Source organism: Auxenochlorella protothecoides (assembly GCF_000733215.1).
Source record: "Auxenochlorella protothecoides strain 0710 unplaced genomic scaffold scaffold34, whole genome shotgun sequence".
Taxonomy (NCBI): domain Eukaryota; kingdom Viridiplantae; phylum Chlorophyta; class Trebouxiophyceae; order Chlorellales; family Chlorellaceae; genus Auxenochlorella; species Auxenochlorella protothecoides.
This window is the reverse complement of record NW_011934483.1, coordinates 110,366-129,173: the sequence shown is the minus strand read 5'-3', so window position 1 is coordinate 129,173 and position 18,808 is coordinate 110,366. Positions and strand designations below refer to the sequence as shown.

General features: G+C 65.1%; 5 protein-coding genes across 5 annotated transcripts in view; 2 read left to right on the top strand and 3 right to left on the bottom strand.

Moving 5' to 3' along the window:
- The window catches only part of F751_3274 (Endoplasmin-like protein), a gene marked incomplete at both ends in the record, with an annotated part of 9,644 nt that extends 6,854 nt beyond the window's left edge, over positions 1 to 2,790 (top strand). Inside the window, 6 exons of the mRNA XM_011403944.1 lie at positions 18 to 192; positions 424 to 530; positions 674 to 829; positions 1,585 to 1,948; positions 2,084 to 2,348; positions 2,688 to 2,790. Of these exons, the coding sequence (XP_011402246.1) occupies positions 18 to 192; positions 424 to 530; positions 674 to 829; positions 1,585 to 1,948; positions 2,084 to 2,348; positions 2,688 to 2,790 (1,170 nt within the window). The remainder of the gene's footprint in view (positions 1 to 17; positions 193 to 423; positions 531 to 673; positions 830 to 1,584; positions 1,949 to 2,083; positions 2,349 to 2,687) is intronic.
- Positions 2,791 to 3,391: 601 nt separating this feature from the next.
- Positions 3,392 to 6,406, bottom strand: F751_3273 (Transcription factor Dp; the record flags this gene model as incomplete). Its single annotated transcript, XM_011403943.1, has 8 exons — positions 3,392 to 3,628; positions 4,187 to 4,274; positions 4,431 to 4,504; positions 5,068 to 5,178; positions 5,349 to 5,476; positions 5,625 to 5,722; positions 5,920 to 6,012; positions 6,174 to 6,406. The coding sequence occupies 8 exons, from the start codon at positions 6,404 to 6,406 to the stop codon at positions 3,392 to 3,394; spliced, it is 1,062 nt and encodes a 353-aa protein (XP_011402245.1).
- Positions 6,407 to 7,902: 1,496 nt separating this feature from the next.
- Positions 7,903 to 9,205, bottom strand: F751_3272 (Transmembrane protein 189; the record flags this gene model as incomplete). The annotated part of the gene is made up of 4 exons (XM_011403942.1): positions 7,903 to 8,021; positions 8,210 to 8,327; positions 8,528 to 8,853; positions 9,022 to 9,205. 4 exons carry the CDS (start codon positions 9,203 to 9,205, stop codon positions 7,903 to 7,905), a joined length of 747 nt encoding a protein of 248 aa, XP_011402244.1.
- Positions 9,206 to 9,658: 453 nt separating this feature from the next.
- F751_3271 (Protein disulfide isomerase-like 1-4) lies at positions 9,659 to 15,780 on the bottom strand (the record flags this gene model as incomplete). Its single annotated transcript, XM_011403941.1, has 17 exons — positions 9,659 to 9,763; positions 10,004 to 10,151; positions 10,302 to 10,396; positions 10,518 to 10,657; positions 10,793 to 10,957; positions 11,433 to 11,520; positions 11,763 to 11,840; positions 12,140 to 12,262; positions 12,518 to 12,561; positions 12,802 to 12,858; positions 13,114 to 13,423; positions 13,694 to 13,815; positions 14,117 to 14,194; positions 14,359 to 14,439; positions 14,669 to 14,826; positions 15,057 to 15,172; positions 15,619 to 15,780. 17 exons carry the CDS (start codon positions 15,778 to 15,780, stop codon positions 9,659 to 9,661), a joined length of 2,070 nt encoding a protein of 689 aa, XP_011402243.1.
- An 856-nt stretch (positions 15,781 to 16,636) lies between these two features.
- Positions 16,637 to 18,705, top strand: F751_3270 (hypothetical protein; the record flags this gene model as incomplete). The annotated part of the gene is made up of 4 exons (XM_011403940.1): positions 16,637 to 16,900; positions 17,104 to 17,217; positions 17,512 to 17,960; positions 18,144 to 18,705. 4 exons carry the CDS (start codon positions 16,637 to 16,639, stop codon positions 18,703 to 18,705), a joined length of 1,389 nt encoding a protein of 462 aa, XP_011402242.1.
- Between the last annotated feature and the right edge of the window lie 103 nt (positions 18,706 to 18,808).

The window sequence follows — 18,808 nt, the reverse complement described above, 5'->3', positions numbered from 1 at the left end:
CCCCCCCCCCACCGCAGGCCCTGGGCGCCGACCCGTCGCAAGCCAAGTGGCAGCGCGGGCTGCGCACGCTGGAGATCAACCCCACTCACCCGCTGGTACGTGAGCTGAAGGCGCGCGTGGCGGCCGCGCCCGATGCCGCCGAGACCAAGAACCGCGCCATGGTGCTGTACGAGACCTGCCTCATGGAGTCGGGTGGGTTTGGGTCTGGGTCTGGGTGTGGGCTTGGGCTTGGGCTTGGATGGGTGGACAGGGTCCACAGGGGTACGGGGAGTGCAGGGCAGGGGGTGGGAGGGGCAGGGGGTGGGGTGGCAACTGCAATGGGGAGGATGCGTGCATGGCGCCTGGCAGCCTCGCCTGCGCTGATGTGGCGGGCCTCCTCGGGCACCCGCCCCACCTTTGCCTCTCTGTGGACCACGCGCGCAGGGTACCTGGTGGAGGACGTGACGGGGTTCAACTCCCGTGTCCTGCACCTCCTGGGCGCCAGCTTGGGTCTGGAGGACCTGGTGGAGCCGACGCCGCCCAAGTCCAAGGTGACGAGGAGGGGCGTGCTGGGAGGGGGGGGGGGGGGGGTCCCCCGAGATCTGTCAGGGGTGAGTGCGCACCACGAGCCGCCCGCCCGTGGGACGGTGCGCCCCGTCGCGCGAGCCTCATCGCCCCCTTTCACGCTTTCCAGCTGGACGAGCCCAAGGCGGAGAAGGAGGAGGAGGACGACGACGACGGCGAGCCCAAGACGCACACCTTCACCTCCACGATGAAGCTTGGGGTGGACGACCTGAAGGGCCCCATCACCATCCCTGTCGGCACGCAGGACGAGGTCGCGGCCGAGGGAGTGAAGGAGAAGGCAGCGGGGGATGCCGAGGCAAAGGATGGCGAGGCGTCGGGGGTCGGCGAGGCGGCAAAGGATGGCGAGGCGGCGGCGAGTGACGCCGCCGCGGCGCCGGCCGCCGACGTCGACGCGGCGCCGGCATCGGACGACGCCGACGCGGCGGCGGAGGTCAAGGACGAGCTCTGATTGTTGAGCCCAACCTGCAACTTCCCTTTCCCCCGTGCCATGTGCTTGTAGGTGCCCCCGTGACTCCCACTCCCCGGAAACCGCACACCCAGGGCAGCCAGAGGGACCAGCCAGGCAGCTGCAGGGCAGAGAGCCACACACGCACACATGCGTGATGGGAGGGCCCGGTGCATGTCGTCCATGCCCGGAGCGGAGGTCGCCGAAAGGACCCTCCTCGCCTCATCGACCCACATGCAGCCATGATCGCCCGCCGCTGCCGTCCCGTGCCGCGGCGCCCTGCGGGCCTGGGTCGGTGGTCGGGGCCGGGCCTCGGGCGCCCGGGCATGCCGGCCCCCCGTGCGACCGCGCGGCGCATGCGCGGCTGCCGCGGGCCCCCATGCCGGCCCTGAGCTGCAGGTCGGGGCGATGCGGGCGCCGAGCGGTGCTGATCGGGGCGGCGCTCGCGGCCGGCAGTGCGGCCCTGGTCCCCCCCCGGGCCCTGGGCAGCGCCAGAGCCGCGGAGCCGGGCCATCCGCCCCGAGCTGACGCCCGACCCCAGCAGCTACCCACCCTCCGCTCGGCAAGGCCTGCAGGAGGCCACAAACATGGTGCAGAAGGGCCTGAACGCCCCCACCCTGGAGCAGGAGATTGCTGCCTGGAGTGAGGTGGTGGACCGCTACTCGCTGTCCAACGAGCCCTGGGCCGCAGAGGTGGCCGGCCGGGCGCTGGGCAACCGCGGCAACGCCCGCGCGCGCCAGGGCGACATGGAGGGCGCGCTGGCCGACCTGGACGCCGCGGCGGACAAGTGCCCTTGGGCCGTAGACCCCGTGCTGAAACGCGGCGTGGTTCTGGAGGCGCTGGGGCGCTGGGACGACGCCATCGCCGACTTCACCGAGGTGCTGGCCGTGGCGCCGCGCGACCCCGCCGCCTGGAACAACATGGGCAATGCGCACGCAGGTATTTGGCTGGGTGGATGAGCAGAGTGGGGGAGGGGGGTTGATTTGAAGGGGGCACCCCAAGACGAGGACATCTCCCCCCCCCCCCCCTTTACGTAGCACCCTGACGACCACACGTATCCCCCGATTGACGCAGGCGCGGGGCGGTATGCCGAGGCGCTGGCCTACTACGACGGCGCGGTGCAGCTGGCGCCTGCCTTCTCCTTTGCCGCGGCCAACAAGGCGCTGGCCCTGTATCAGCTGGAACAGGACGAGCTGAGCCTGCACGAGATGCGGTCCCTGCTGCGCCGCTACCCGTCCTTTGTGGACGTGCGTGCGGCGCTGACGGCGGCGCTCTGGCGTGCCGGACAGGAGGCGGAGGCGGAGGACCAGTGGCTGCGGGTAGACGACCCCCGGTACAGGTGAGGGACCTGGGGGAGGGGGGGGGATTTGGAAGCAGGACCACAGCGAGGGCGTGTGTGCCGGGGTGGACTTGGAGGTATCACAGCTTGGATTGGCGGCTAGTGCTGCCTGATTTCTGTGAGCGGGCACATTTCGTGTATTTGACACGTGTCGCAGCTCCTGCAGCAAGCCAGCACGTGATGGAAGGGAGTATGCATCACCCCCAGGCAGAGGCAGACAGCGACTGCGTTTGTGCTGCCAGGAGTGTCGGCGCCCTGCACTGTCTGATGTATTGTGAAGCATTCTCGTGCCGCGTGCTGCATCCAACCCCACACCCCCTTCTCTGACATCCCATACAGGGAGCGCGACTGGCTGGTGACCAAGCGGCGGTGGCCCCCGCGCCTGGTGGGAGACCTGCTGGCCTTCCTGTCGCTGCAGAGCACCGTGGTGCCCGCCGCCTGACCTGTGCCCTCACCTTTCCCTCAAGGGCATGCAGTCGCGACGGTATGGCCTGATCAAAATGAAGGGCGCTGGAAACTGGAGCGGCCGAAATATGAAATCAGTGACGTTAAAGGCCAGCTCGAATCAGCATAGGACAGGGGGGTGGGGCCCAGAGCGATGAGGCAGGGAAGAAAGAGGGACGATCTCGCTGATGATGGGTAGGGACATGCGGGGCGGGGTTGGCCCAGCCAGGCATGGCGCCGCCGCCGCGAGGGCTCAGCCACCCCTCGCCCTGGGGCGGGGGGCTTGCGGCGGCGTGCCGTGCTGGCCGGGGATGGCGACAAGTGTGGTGAACAACGTCCGGGGCCGTAGAAACATGGGCCGGGAAGCTTGAATGGCTGAGGTAAGTATCAAGCTGAGGCTGCCGGGCCCTTTCTCTCGGTAAATAGAGGAACGGGTGGTGCCAGGGGAAGAGAGCAAGGCAGTGGTGTTGTGAGGGGTTGGCTTGCGGTAGGGTGCGTGGGTGGCTGCCTCTGCCACGCCGCTCAGTAGTGCGCAGGGCCGGCGATGCGGCTCTTTAGAAAGGGGAGGGTCTGTTTTCCCCTCCCTCCAGTCCCTTTGCTCAGCTGCCGGGAGGAGGGTGGCCAAACGCCCGCTCCTCCAGCCCCCGCGCGTAGTACCAGGGCGCCTCCAGCACCGCCTGGGGCGCCAGGGGCTCCAGGTCCAGACTCTCGAGCGGGGGCGCCTGGGGCGAGGCCGTCTCGTCTCCGGCCTCGGCCTTGGGCACGCCACGCAGCCAGGGGCTGGCCAGGGGCTGATCCAGCTGGCGCTGCGGCCCCCGCCCGTACCCCTCCTCGGGCTGGAGGGCCCAGAGGGGGTGCCCCCACCATCCGCCGGGTGGGGGCCCGGCGGCAGCGGCGGCGGCCCGTGGGGGCCAGGCGCCGGTGAGGGTGGCGGGCCCGCCCCGGGGCGACCCCGGACTGGCCATGTGCAGCACGCCCGGGGAGGGCATGGCCAGCGGCGTCAGCTGCAGGCTGACTTCCTGCGGCCCAGCGCCGCGTGGCGTCTCCTCCCCCGGAAGCGCCGGCCCTGCCTGGTCGTCCGGCGGCGGCGTGTGACAGCGCGACGCCGGCGCGTACGCGCCTCCGCGCGATGCGCGCGCGTCCCCGGGCGCGGCGCGCTCGCCCAAGCGCAGCGCCGCGGGCGGCGGCGGCAGCGCCCAGCCGCCCGCACCACTGTCTGCATCAGGGGGCGGGCCCGGGCGCGGCCCCGGCACCAAGCCTCGCGTGTCGAGGAGCATGGAGAAGGGCGAGGCGCGCGGGGGCGGCGCCAGGCCGCGCGCCCGCGCGCGGCGCCGCGCGCCCAGACGCCACGAGGCGGCGTCGAAGGTGGGGCTGGCCCGCGCCGCGCTCTCCACCAGGTCGGGGAGGCTGGTGCCCAGGCCCATGCGCTGCATCACCATCTCGTCGTCCAGCAGGAGGTAGGGCAGCGTCCCCGGCGGGGTGCTGTAAGTGGGAAAGGGCGGCGGGGGTGGTGTGGGTGGTGTGGGAGTGGGTGACGTGGGGCGCCGTCGGGGGCCATGCGACTGTTGGTGGCGTCCGGCCGCCACCATGATCACTGTCGGGCCTCAAACCCTCCCTTCCCGAGAGGTGCCCTCTCACCTGCTCAGCTCGATGTGGGCGAGCCTGCGGTCCGGCTCCCCGTACAGGATGGTGGATTGGACGCCGCGGCCCACCTGGAGGAGGTCATGGCAAGAGGGAAGTAACAGCGAGTCGACTGATGTGCACAGGCAGGGCCGAGCAGTTGCCAGACGCATGCTGCGTCGCCTGTAACTGAAGGCACCCACGAGGCCAGGGCTTTGATGCTGCCTGATGGACCCGCAGCCTTCCCTGGCTGGATGTACTGCAGGCTGCAATTTACCTGAATGAGCATGAAGGGGAGGGGGAGGAGGCCAAGCTCGGCCGAGGAGGCCCGGCCCTCTGCCGGGCCGGGGAGGAGGGCGTAGGGCGGGGACCCCATGTTGCGCAGGGCCAGGTTGCAGAGACAGTACCCCTTGGCCACCATTCCCTGCAAATAAAGCAGGGCAAGAGGGGTCAATGGGGATTTGGTTGTTGATTCAGCAGGGGCGCCCCACACGGTGCCAAGCAAATTTCCTGGGCGACCCTCTGCTGGTGGCGGGGAGAGTCAAGGCGCTCGGGGATGGACCGAGGTGGCGCCATCACTCCCTCTGACGGCATGGAGGAGCAGCATGCGTCTGACAATTCCTTGGAGGCCCTCACCAGTCATACCAATGCTCACCTTGAGATCGGCCATCCGCTCGCGCACTTCTGCCGCCTGCTGGTCCGCGCATTCCTGCTGCTGCTCTGCCACACCGGTAGCGGATGAGGCAGCGGGACCCGCGGGCGGACCCTGTTATGGGCAGCGGATCCATTGCTTTGGGATGCGAGTGCGCGCAATGGTGGGAAGGGCACCAATCTCGAGGATGGACGATTTCTTTTTGATCGCCAGACAGGGTCCCCCACTCCCAGGCATGCCAGCCATAGTAGTATCATTACGTAATCCAATGCCATCCCACTCACCCGCGGCCAGCTGACCCAGCGCACAGACTTGCTGTCCTTAGCGATCGCTCCACAAGCCTCCAGGACATTCAGGGCGTCATACACTCGCCTCCGGATGTTCTTCTCGTCGATCTCGCCGTCGCAGGCCCCTGCAGCCAAGATTGGGGTCAAGCCAGGTCTGTGAGACTGGCCTTGCGGTTGCAGACTGAAGTGGTGAGGTCGGCAGCTGCAGCCCTGCCCCCCCTGCTCGCCCCCCCCCCACCCACCCTCGACGCCCGTCCCTCACGGCTTGCTCACCTCGCACGTTCCCTGCCATAAAGTCCTGGACCAGGCTGTCTGCCACCTCGTTGTAAGTGGTGGTGCCCCTGGCCAGCACCTTTTCGCAGACCATGAGGCTGTAGACGGGTAGGGAGGTGTTGGTGGAGAGTTCAGGCAATGAGGGCAGTGGGGCATGGGCAATGGTGGGATCGTCGACGGCAGGCCAGTCTTGGATGCCAGGCCATACTCTTAGATTTTGCTGTACTGTTTCACGTCGGCATGACAGCCGCCACACCGAATCCAGGCGTCACAGGCACTCCAGTCCAGGGCTCACCTGTATTCCTTGAGGCCCACGCCCACAGATTTGGAGCTGCTGCTGGCAAGGTCTGAGCTCTCGGCAGCCCCTGCCTTGCGAGGGGTCGGGATCCTGCGCAAGAAGTGTGTTGGAACCGGTAAAGGAAAGGGTGGTGAACAGGGTCATGTGCCGAGCTCTCGGCTCACAGAACATATACTGAGCTCCCGGCTCATTGCACCGCCCCCTTTCATCGCACCCCACCCGCAGCTCATCGCCTGACCTGCCCCCCTCACCGCTTCCTCTTCGACAGGGGTGGGGTGCTGCTGCTGGCCTCCTGGGCCGACAAAGATCCAGAGGTCAGCTCTAGCTTCCCCTCGGAGGGGCTCTGGGTCTTCTCGGCCGACGTCGGGCTGGGCTGACTGTGTAGGGCGGCTGCCCTGCACTCCAGCTGGAGCAGGCGGGCACTGGCAGCCTCGATGCGGGCCAGACAGGCCACGATGGCTTCGTCAGCTGCTTCCTCCTCCATTTGTAGCACATGATGGTGGCGTGGGTAGTGACTCACCATTGGATCCCCGCACCGATCGCCGGGGAACACGCTGACGCTGGACATGGCACGGGGGCACGGCCCGCGAGTCACATCGCTGGGTAACCGGGCGGGGTACCAGGCTCCGGGATATTGTACCGCCTGCATGTCGAAGGTGCGGGGGTATTGGGGTGCGCCCTCAGCTTCGCGCGGGGTGATTGCCCCCATCCCCGCAGATGCCGAGGGCCGCAGCAAGGGTCCGTGGAATGCACATGCCGCCCTGCGATCCACCCTGTCCCCGATCCAGCTCAACCCAGTTACCCACCTCGCCCCAAAAGCGGGAGGTCCAGGTGCCTGCTGCCTGGGTGTCGATCTTAGCAAGGGGCTTCGCACGGGTCGTACGCAGCTTGGCCGTGAATCAAGAAAGGGGGGGCTGCGCCCACGCAATCCAGCTCAGTGGGACATTCAGCTGGTGAATTCCTGCAGTCCAGGCCGTGCCAGATCAGATCTGCGCACCGGATGAAGGCATGTTAACCCATAGACACGAATGGTCCGGTTTGATTGAGGAGGAAGCCGCTCCCAGGGGGGTTAGGATGAAATGCACGGCCAGGGTTTAGGGGCGCATGAAAAATGCGAGGGTGCATCGGCAGCTGAGCCGCCGTCGCAGTACTACACCGCCCAGCTACCCAGCGCCGGAAAGCCATTCGGGAGGGCAGTGTTGCACAGTGGAAGGCTTTCCCTCATACCTGACTGACCTGAATTTTGACGGGGTGGCAAGCAGCCTCGGCGCACCGAGTCGCAACAGTTTATATGAGGGGGAAGCAGCCCTATGCAGCCGGTAATAACCACTCGAGCAGTGTTTTTCCTCTTTCTGCCCTAGTTGAGGGTAAGCGCGATTGTACCATCACCCAAAATCCGTCATGATCGACATGCCTGGTCGAGGTCGTCTCGACAGCCTGGTCATTGGGCCCGCGCGTATCTAACAGATTCGCAAGTGCTGAAGCTTCCCTCCACGACGGGGCATGGCTATCGCCAGTACCATGCACAGTCGCCGGATTGGCGACAGAGATTGGAGATCATCATCGTGTCGCGAGATCTCTCATCAGTTCTGGCTGGCTGGGGCGCTCATGGGCGCACTCGAAGTGTGGCTGGCTGGTGCACAGGCGGGCACCCCTGGGTGGGCCGGACCAGCATTGCATATCAGATACCAGGGCCCGTCCGAAGGGCATGGATGGATCAAGTCGCACCCTTGAACATCGAAGTGTGGCTTGGGAGATCAGTGACGCGATTCAGCCGGGGTGGGTGCTTCGTCCCGGCCTCGCCCCACACAGGGCAGATGGGAAGTGTTTACAGGGAGTGTCATGGAATAATTGCAAGCAAGGCCATCCGGCTCGAACGAATTAAATGCTGGTCTTTCGTGATACATGCTAGTGTCTGGATGCTTGGAGGAGTCATCTGGTTGGAGTCTGACGGGCATCGCCAGGAATCGCATCCCCAAGTCACGTGTCCTGGTCGCCCTCAGGCGCTCCTGCAAAGCCCTCGGGGTCTGTCCAGCACCTGGGCTTGACCCCCGTCGCAGCCTGCACGATCCGCTCCAGCCTCCGGAAAAAGCCCTGGTCTGCAGCAGGGCATGCTGGTACAGCCTTGAGCTGGTATGAAGGACAGGCCATCCAGCTGGATCCTCATGGTGTGTAGCATGCCTGCAGACAGGCCAGGCCCAGCTCCAGTCCCATGCGCCCATGCAGCGCCAGGCCACAGCCCACCCAGCGGTGACCAAATGCTGCCGTACGAGCCCTCCCCCCTCACCCGAGCCGTTGCCATCCAGGATCGGGTTCCACACGCCACTGACGATGCAGTAGTTCCCCTCAAAGGGCGGCCTGTGGTGGGCGCCATGGACCTTGCAGGACACGATGACGCCCGCGTCCTGGGAGGGCGGGAAAGGTAGCGTGAAGGTCATGGCTGGAACCTCAGCACGCACGCCAGCATACGGCACAGCAGACACGAGGTGTGGACGCGGTGGGGGCTGCTGACCACCACCAGCAACCTGGCGGGCAAGCGCTCCTGTGCCCTTCCAGAGAGACCAAAGTATACCTTGCCCTACAACCCCACCATCATCATCGTCACCTGCAGGGCCAGGACGGCCGCCGGCAGCTGGCTGGGCTTTTTGTGCGCCCAGGCGTGCGTCTGCTGGCTCAGGCACAGCAGGAGCAGCAGGCTGGCGCCAAAGGTGGTGAGCCAGGATGGGGTGAAGGGGGCGGCGGCAAGCAAGACCAGGGCTGGTGCGGTCGCCGGCTTGAACACCTTGTGCACATTGTTGGCAAAGGCTCGCTGCGTGATGGTCCAGGGCTCGCTGTGGTGCCCTTGGAACGCCGCGATCTGGCTGCCGAAGAAGGGCGTGTCGCCGTCGCCATAGTTGTCCAGGCCCCAGTGCACCACACCCGAGACGAAATCTGTGGTCACGTGTTGGGTGGGTGGGTGGGTGGGTGGGTGTGTGTGTGGGGGAATGAAGGATGGAAAATTCCCCTCAACTTAAAACAGCATTAATCAGGCGTGCTTGGGTGCAAGTCTTCTCACCACCAAGTGCATCAAACAAAGTTAGGCACAGCACCCAGACGCACCTGCCGCATAGTAGGAGGCCACACAACTGGCCAGGAGCGCCAACACTTCGCCAGGGCTGTCCGTGTGGGTGCCAGCAATGCCAACAGACCCCATGAGCAGTCCCATGGTGCCGTACACCCATGCCCTGTGCTCCAGGGTGCTCTCAAAGTGCACCAGATCAGAAGGCTCGGTGGGCATGCGCATTTTCCTGGGGCTGGGCGGCCTGGGCCGGGTCTTCGCGGGTGCAGGTGGGGACTGCAGCACGGCGGAGGGCGAAACCCGGCGCTCCATGCGCACACTTCGACAGTGTCCACACATACCCGGACTCAGCGCCATGAGCGGTGTGTGATAGGCTCCATGCACGAGAGACATGGCAGTATGCCCGACCTATGTGATACGAGGCCAGGCACCCCGTCCCCTGCAGCTTCGCGGTGGGAGACGCGGTTGACAGGGGTGGTTGCCAGTGCTCCTGGCCTGTTTCCTCTCGAGGTCACTTGGAGGTCTTTCAAGCGACCATGAGAGGTTAAAGGCTCTGATTCTACTGCCTGGTGATGTGAGCCTGCATCTGCAGGGACTCCCGGCCCCATGAATCACATGCCGGATGTAGAATTCATGTGATCTCGCCCACACGTGCTGAGCTGCTGCGTCCGCCCCACATCAGGCATCTTTCTTCTTCAAGCTGCCAGCGAGCTTCTTCTTGCGCTGTCGCAGCAAGAAACTGTACAGCCTCCAGAAAATTGGAATGTAGATGAGGAGGAGCACCTGCGGGGTGCCAAGGTGGGGTGTGAGTTTCAGGCAGGTGGGGGGTACCCACCCCACTCCCTCCCAACCTCGGTCGCAGGCCCGAAACGCATGCATGCATCATGTGAGTGCTGACGAGCTCGAGAATGGCGCTGGGGACGTACCAGGCCTCTCATGTGGGCATGGATGCAGCAAGGCGGACAGGCACGCTTCTCTCCTGCCCAGCGCTGATCTCCACACCAGGCATTCCTGCCGACTCACCCAGAGGAAGTGGGCGTAGCTGATGGTGTGGCCCCCCGGGACCTGTACGCTGTACGCCTTGGACTTGGAGATGAGGGGGATGGAGTCCCACACGATCTTCATCTCAGCCGCGACACCGATGGGGTACAGGGGGATGAAGGCAGAATACCTGCCGGGGGGGGAGGAATGGATTTCGCCAAATTGTAGCTTCATTCAGCTGAAGCACAAGCCTGCTTGTACTTGGAAAGACCCAGGTGCCCGCCGGCATGCCATGTGTAGGTCGCGACCTTGCCTGAGCCATGCCAGTATGGGGACAGACTTTCCCATGATGACAGAGGCGTAGTAGGCAAATCGGATGATGTCGGCCAGGGCCCATACAGCAAAGAGCACAGTGACCATGGGGGACTTGGAAACCTGTGAGGATGGGATCGGTGCGGGAGCCAGAGATATCTTGGTGCTGGTGCCCCGCCGAGGCCCTCAGTGCACCCCGGATTCCCCACAGGCCTTGGATCCCTGCGCATCAGGCCCTTGTTACCTCTGGGGGAGCCAGGGGCAGCACACCGAACAGAACATTGGAGCGTCCGGCCCATTGGAGGAAGGCTGTGAGGGGTGCACTGGCGACTAGCCCCACGGCCGCGTTCAGCACATCCAACAGGCCCAGCAACTGGAACGTCTCTGCGCTCGACAAGGTGCCATTCATTACACGGCATGCAGTGTGGCGTCTGGGCGTTGACAGACAGCGCTTGCGGAGATCCGGCAAGCGGCCGCTACGAAACCCTGTGCACCGCCCGCCCCTCCACCCCGCCTCACCAACGAAGGCTGATGTGTCCTCAGAGGGGGGTTCCACATTTCGATTGACGACAAGAGATGCAATAATGCTGACCAGGGCATAGCTCCAGCCCATGAAGGATATCCCGCAGTACGTGAGGAGGTAGGCCTGCGAGTGCCGACCCATGTTGCCTCGACTCCAGAGCGCTGCTGTGGATGGTGCGATGGAATACCTACTGTTTGATAATACTCCTTGTAAGCCAAGGCCTCTAATGGCTCTCGCGACCCTCCTTCTGGTCACTCAGCGGTAACAGCTGGGATCAATCAGAGCTCGACTCCCGCTTCAGCTTGGTGGGGCTGGGAGGGCAAGAAGTGTAGTCATCCCAGCCTGCCCGTTCGTCGTCTACGATCTTCCTTCAACTCAACATGTACTTGTGATAGACTTCGCTTACACTCGACTTGCTGTCCAAGTGATCCAGCCTTGGAGACGGTCAAGAGGCGTGGGATGGGTTTGGGGCAGCTTCACAGCTCCTCGTGATCTGAGGGCGAGGGGGGGCAGGGGCGATGTGAGGCCGTTTTCTCTGGCTTTCTTGACTGCCCCGGCTGAGGCAGGAGTGCATGCTACGATTCGCACCAGCAACCTTCATGCAATCCAACCCCCCCCTTCCCCCCTTCTTCTCACCTGCAGCCTCCTCCTTCTTGCCCTTCTTGCCCTTCTTGGGCAGCGTGAACTTCTTCTTCGCGTTTGCCTTCAGGAACTTGGTGAAGGCCTGCAAGGTGTGGACGGCGGGGCCACAGGAGTGAGCGACGCGAGTGTGGTCGAATCTACGTCGACACAGCGTGCTCGATGCAGGTGTGGTGCTGCCGGGGATCCCCAGCACCTGGTATGTGCGCTCTGCGGGCACTCATGTCCCTGCCGGCCCTCGTTCTGGTTCCCAGGCTGGGGCCCCTGGCCCCGGCCCTCAGGCACACCCCCCTGATCCCCCGGTCCCCTCCTACGCTGGCCCTCTACCTTGAGCGTACGCTCGTCGGTGTAGGGGATGGCCTCCTGGGCCTTGCCCGCCGGGAAGAAGAGCAGCGTGGGGAAGCCCTGCGGTGCGGGGGAAGAAAGCGCGAGGGCGTGGGGGTGGGGAAAGGTCCGGCTCTGGGATCCATCCCCCTGTCAGGCCCAGCCCGCGGCCGCCCTGCGCAGCCTGATCAGGCCCTCCACTGGCATCAACGCGGGCTTTTGGATGGATGGTCCCTCCTGGCTGCGCCCGAACCACGAGCCATCCAGACGAGGGAGCGCCCCGTCGCCGAGCAGGAAACGGCCATTCCCTCCTTTCCAGGTCGCACCTCAGGAATCCCATTCCTGGATGCATCGCACTTGAGAGCCCCCCCCACCCCCACTTCACCGAGCACCTTGGCATCGATGTCGGGGTGCTCGTTGGCGGTGCCGTCCATCTTGGCAATGACCACGCTGTCCACGCTGGCAAAGCGCTTGGCCAGCTTCTCGTAGATGGGGGCCAGGGACTGCGAGGAAGTTTTGGTGTGGGAGGGTGTGTGGCAATGATGAGTCCCACAAGGCCCGTCGCAGAGGGGTCTGAACGTGGGCATCGTTCGTGGCATGCGAAGGGTGCGCAGCTACGCATCGCGCCCGAGCAAGCTTCCCCCACACATACACACCACCCTTCCCCTCAGGCTCCCCCCACCCGCACCCCTGCGCGCACACACACACACAAACACACACACACGAACCTTGCAGTGGCCGCACCAGGGCGCATACACCTCCAGTAGGACATCGTGGTCCTCGCTCTTCACGATGCTGTCCACTGCATGCGCGAAGGGGGCGGGGGCTCGAATGGTGGGTCCAGAGGGAACGTGGCGGTGGAAACGATCGAGGGGGGTGGGGGGTGCATTCAAACCATGGCTTTCTCAAAAGGGTGCCACTCCTGCAGGTCCTGGGCAGCTGGCAGGCTCTCTCTTCCTGGTCTTGCGCAGCGATCCCGGTCTCCGACAGAGCCTTCGGACTGCCCACTCCACCCCATCCATCACCCCTCCTTCAGCCTCACCGGTGCTTCCGACCACCACAGTCACGCCGTCCTCGGTGGGCTCCTCTGGCACAGGGGCTGTGCGGCAGGCGGGGAATGGGAAGGGAATTTTGTGTGCCCGTATGGGGGAGGGTCACGTCGGGCCAAGAGGAGGCGGTGGCACCCCATGCATGGGTCGGGCAGGAGGGCGCATCCTCTGCCCAGTGACGCGCATCCTCCACCCTCTGCCGCAGCCCGCCGCCGTCCTCTCCACCCCTGTGCCCCACCAAGGATCCATCTCACCCCCCTTTCTGCCCCCCCCCCCCCCATCACCACGCCACCACCCAAACGCACCCGACTTGAGGAGGGCCTGGGCGGAGCCGTCGTTCAGGGCAACCGCAAAGGCGGCCAGGGCGTCGGCGGTGACCTCACCCTCGCCTGGGAACTTGAACTTCTTGTTGGACTTGGAGTCGAAGCCGACCACCTGAGCGGTGCTGGCGGCAGCGTCCAGCCCGAAAAAGTCCAGGATGGGCTTGGCGGTCTCGGTGCCCAGCTTGGCGATGACCAGGACGACCTGGCCGCGCGTCTTGGCCGACGCGGCGCGGAGCAGGGTGTCGAGCTCCTTGCCTGGCGCGAAGGCCTCCTCGGGCCCAGCCACGATCACCTGGATGGGGGGGGGGGGTGGAGGGAAGTGGGGTTTAGGTGGGGGGGCACGCCCAGGGTCCCGAGGGAAGGGGGTCTGGGCCGTGTGGCTCGAGCCCAGGGATCGCAGGGCCCCCCCGGCCCATGGGCGCGCCGGGTGCGCGGACGCTGCTGGTGGGCCTGGCCGCCTTCATTCGGAGCCTTTCCAGCAGCAGCGACATTCTAACACACAAAGCCCGGGCCCTGTATGCGATCCCCTCCCCTCCAATTACAACAGCACCACGCAGCTCACGTGCTTGTCCACGCCAGAGCCGAAGATGGCGTTGGCGTTGGCCTGGCTGAACTCCATGTAGGCGGGGAGGCGCTGAGCCAGGAGGAAGGCGGCGGCGCGCTCGCCGAAGCTGCCCTTGGCACCTGGATGTGGAGAGGGGGAAGGGGGGGGGGGCGGGGGTGTTGTGAGCGAAGCAAAGTGGGGTGCCCCAGGGCTTGAAGCCACCTGGTTGCACTGTGCCGTGGTGCCATGGGCAAACCAGCCCCAGGGATGCACCGGGGTGCAAAGCCCCGTCCTAGAAGTCGAGAGAGGGGCGGTCGACATAGCATCCAGTCAATGCACCACCACCCCTCCTTGGCCCATCCTCAGTACGCCCGAGGGGCGACGCTTGCCGCCACAGCACCCCTCCTCCGTGAACCCCTCCCCAGGACCCTCAGAACGCACCCTCAAAGGTCGAGTCGCCGGCGCTGGTGACGGTCTCGGGGTCAAAGCCCTCGTAGTTGCGGATCACCGCCACAGAGCCTGGTGCAGGGTGCAGGGGGGCGGTGAGCCCCGTGACCCCGGCAGGGCAAGGTATGATGAACCACAGGCCGGGACTGCCCTGCCTGTCGCCCACCACTTGTCCAGGTTGTTCAAGACATCCAGGGACCACGCCTCCAGGCCCCACAGCACCCCATGCAGCGCACCTGTGGCGGTCAGGCCCAGCTTGGCGGCGACGTCCTTGGAGGTGGTGGTGAAGAATTCGGTGTCATCCTTGGAAGCGGCCACTGCAGACAGGGACGCTGGGGCACATGAGGGGTGGAAAGCGCAAGCGCAGGTGGCGTCGAACGATCAGCTCGTGCCGCTGGCTTGAGTGAAAATGCCGGTGGCGCCAGAGACCTTTCGGAAGCTGGCCCTCCATTGCAGGGCCTCCTCCTTGGGGAAGGCCGGCGGAAGACAAGGCCCCTGCTCGCGATAATTGGACACGCGAGTGGATCCCCTCCCTCCCTTGCTCACACTCCGTGTAGGATTCAAAGTCTGCGCCCGACAGCTCAGACAGGTAGGCCAAGACCGTGGCGCCCGGCTTCTCCGACAGCTTCTCTGCCGCGTCCACTGCCGTGACGTCACTCGTGGCGGGGCCAGTCTTCTTGGCAATCCACCGCACGATGTCATCCCTGCAGGTGGGAAACAGGGGGCCGTGTGGGAGGGCGGGGGATGGTATGATGCACCCGATGACCTCATAGGCCCCTACAGATCACTGCTCCATGCGCGAAGGGCATTCTCATTGCTGTGTCCACAAGTGCATGGGTCAAGGGTGCATCCACAACCCACTCTCCCTTCAAGCCTTGTTCAATAAGAGAGCCCAGCATCAACAAGGCATCGCCCAAACTCCAGCTCGACCTACTTGGTCCGGCCGCCACCAAAGTCGCTGGCCTCCTTGCCGTTCACAAACCACTTAAGGGTTGGGTACCCCTTGACATCAAACTGGTTTGCAAGGTCGCCCTCCTCGGTGGCATCCACCTGGTGCAGGTATGGTTGGGTTCCTGCTCTGTGGGTCTCATCAGGGGCCTTGCAATTGCCATGCACCCTGATGGCAGGCGCAGCATGGCAGGCAGGGCAACCATCAACAGGCACGCGCCTTAGCGAGGATGGCTGGGAGCCCTTGCTTCTTGACCTCTGTTGCAGCAGCAGCATAGGCAGGCTTCAGGTTCTGTGCCAGCCGAGGGGATTCGAAGAGTGAGCTGAAGGTTTCGCAATCTGCCTGACTGAAGCAGAGTTCAAAAGTGACTGGCTTCTTCCTACCTTGCAATGGCCGCACCATGGAGCATAGAACTCAACCTGCACTTGTATGAAGGGGTTTGAGATCCTGAGTGACTCAGCACAAAGCCTTTGGGCAGAGTCGATGTGCAAGCACTTGCGATCGGCAGGTGCTGACGGCGAAGGTGGGAAAGTCATGGGTCTCGCACCAGTGCGAACTTCTCCTTGGCCAGCTCAGTCTCGAAGTTTTTGGTGGTCAGCACTACCACGTCCTTCTCGTCAACATCGTCGGCAGGGGCGGATGCCCACACGCTGTGTCCGGCGATCAGCAGCACCAGGAAGGTGCATCTTAAAAGTCCTGATCCTGCCATGCTCAAGATTGTAAGTGTTCAATCAGGTTTCTGCCAAAACAATTACAGAGCCAGAGGCCATGTCAAGGTGCTTGTTTACTCGCTGAGATCCCCAGGAGCCGGAGCTCGAAAGGAACACGTACCTTTCCCGCGCAGTTCCTGGGTTTTTCGAGGCAGACACCCTGACGGAAAGGTAGAGGAGCGTTTCAGGGTGTTTGAAACATGCTTCAGGTTCCATGAATGGTGCTGTACTCATGCATGAGCCATCTGCGGCAAACTGGCTCCTCTTATAGACTGATACAAGGGATTACTTGGGATGCACCACGCAGCAGGAATCACCACCTTTCACATATGGGAATCCTAAATAGTGGATCTTCGGTTTTTAAGATCTGGAAACGACTTGGCAGTAGCACAGATCTCCCATCTGGCTCTCCTGGCAATGTGTTGAAGAGCTGTGCGAGTAATACTAAGTACTGGCATGGGGTGGGATACCATTCTACCTTACTCAGAGCTCACCTCTTTGCCTTCGTCTCACTGTGAAGTACCAACACTGTGAAGTACCAACACCTTCTCAGTATTGAGTTCGGTGGGAGTACCTCACGGAGAAGACCACTCCCCTCAACGCGGCCCAAGGCACCGGCAGAATCCGACCCGATCTTGCATTGGGGGCAGCGGGGAAGCGGGGAAGGGGTACGCGCAGAGGCTACATACCACTGGGTCTCCACACCCATCGTACTCTCCCACTTCCCTTCGTGCTCATTATTATGTTGAAGGATGTTTAGCGACTTTGAGTTTCTGTAGAGTCTGGCCGAGAGGTTCCCTTCGGACTGATACCAAGCTCCTTTCCCAGTGGTTAAGGTCCTGCCCCCGAAGCGACATGCAGCAAGCTTGTCCACAGTGCATCCTGGAGCGGAGTGTGTGGTTCAAGGGGTCGCCCTGCGCTCCCAAGCCGCGCAGGCGCTCGGCGAGGCCCTCCTTGCGCTGCCAGAGGGTCAGCTACCCGCAGGCAGTTTCCTCCGCGCCTGTCGAGGTTGGCACCGTGCCTGAGAAGGCGGACAAGGGTTTCTGGCGACGAAAAAGGGCCCAGGTCCCGAAAAGCACGGATGAAGTCCAGCACGATGCCGAGGCGCGGCAGCTGCAGGTGCGCTCGAGGAGCAGGGTCAGTTTTGGTTGTGGTATGGATGGGGTTGATGCCTGGCCCATCCGGGGCATGCCTGCCTCGAAGCCCCTGCGAGCCGATGGTTGCCCAAGAATACACCTTGTTTTCTACTGGTAAGGTACCTGGCGCTCCATGGTTCACCATCCAAACTCATCCCCACCCCCCCAAAAAACTAACACTCCCAGGCGGAGCCCGTGAAAGCGAGCAAGCTGCCCTCCCAGTTCCCCGGCAGCCATTTGGTGGCGCGCCTGCGCGGCCAGGCCCCCCTCACCGACCCCGTGGCGGCCGACACGCTGGAGGTGGGGGATGGCATGGCTGCGTCCCCCACTGACGCAGAGGCCGGCGCGGGGGCCTGGCGCTGGCGCCCCGGCGCGCGGCGTGCGACCGCGCCCCCGGCCCCTGCGCCGCCGCCGCCGCGGCTGGACCACCCCACGCTGCAGCTCCTGCGCCGCCGCCTGGTGGAGCGGCGCACCCACCTGGCCACGCACGGCCTGTCCCCCGCGGCGCCCGGGCCGGCCACGGCGGCCGCCCCCGGCGCGCCCGCGGATAGCGGCCGCCGCGCCGACGGCGCGCGCCTCGCGCTGGTGATCGAGGGTGGGGGCATGCGCGGCTGCGTCTCCGGCGGCGCGCTCCAGGCGCTCAACGAGCTGGGCCTGGCCCCGCTCTTCGACGTGGTCTACGGCTCCAGCGCCGGCGCCATCAACGCCACCTACTTCCTCTCCGGCCAGCGCGACGGCGTGACCATCTACCACGACCACATCGCGCACGAGGGGTTTGTCTCGCTCAAGCGCCTCTGGCGCGGCCAGGCCGCCGCGCCCGTGCTCAACCTGCCCTACCTCATCGACCACGTTATGGAGGGCGTGCTGCCGCTGGACTGGGACGCGGTGCTGGCCTCGCGCCTGCCCCTCAAGGTCGTGGCCTCCAGCCTGGACAGCCTGAAGCCCATCGTCCTGGACGGCTTCGATTCCAAGGAGGACCTGAAGACCTGCCTCAAGGCCAGCGCCAACATCCCGGAGATCGCGGGCGGGCCCATCACCCACAGGTGGGGTGGGTGGGTGGGCGTGTCAGTCGTTCTTTGGGGGGCGGAGGGAGCATGAACGACACGGACGCATGTATGACGAGCCCGCCTGGGCGGACGAGGCTGGTTCCTGCTGAAGCACATCTCGGCTCGCCCGCAACCTGGTTCTCCTCCACCCCCCCACCCCACCCCACCCCATGCACACAGGGGCCACCGACTGGTGGACGCGGCGGTGTTCGAGGCCATTCCCTTCCGCAGCGCCATCGCAGACGGCTGCACGCACGCGCTGGTGCTCTGCACGCGCCCCAGACCCCGGCCGCGCACCGGACCCATGGACGGCGCGCTGGAGGGCGCGCTGGAGGCGGCGGTCAAGCGCGCCGTGCTCTCCCCGGACTACATGGTCCCCGCCTGGAAGGCCGAGTACGCGGCCATCCTGGCCGACGGCTGCACCGCCGACGAGCAGCTGGCGGGAGCGCTGGACGGCGACGACGCGGCCGGGGGGCCACCGGCCGGTAGACCCTGGTTCGCGGGCGCGCACGTCTACCCCGTCTACCCGGGCCCCGCCGCCGCCTTCTCCCCGCTCTGCACCGACGCCGACACGCTGCGCGCCGGCGTGGCCGAGGGGCGCGCCGCCGTGCTGCGCACGCTGGCGCCGCTGCTGGGCGACGCGCTGGGCCTGTGCGGCGAGGGGGACGACGCTGCGGCCCTCCTGGCCAACAACATCGCGGCGGGGGGCGTGCGGGGGCTGGACGCCCTCGCGACCCTGTGACGATCGTGCGAACGGAGGAGAGGACAGTGACCCTCGCCATCTGGAGACGAGAGGAGGTGCACTCGTCTCTAGTGGACAGGGGGGCTGCTGCGGCCAGGTGACC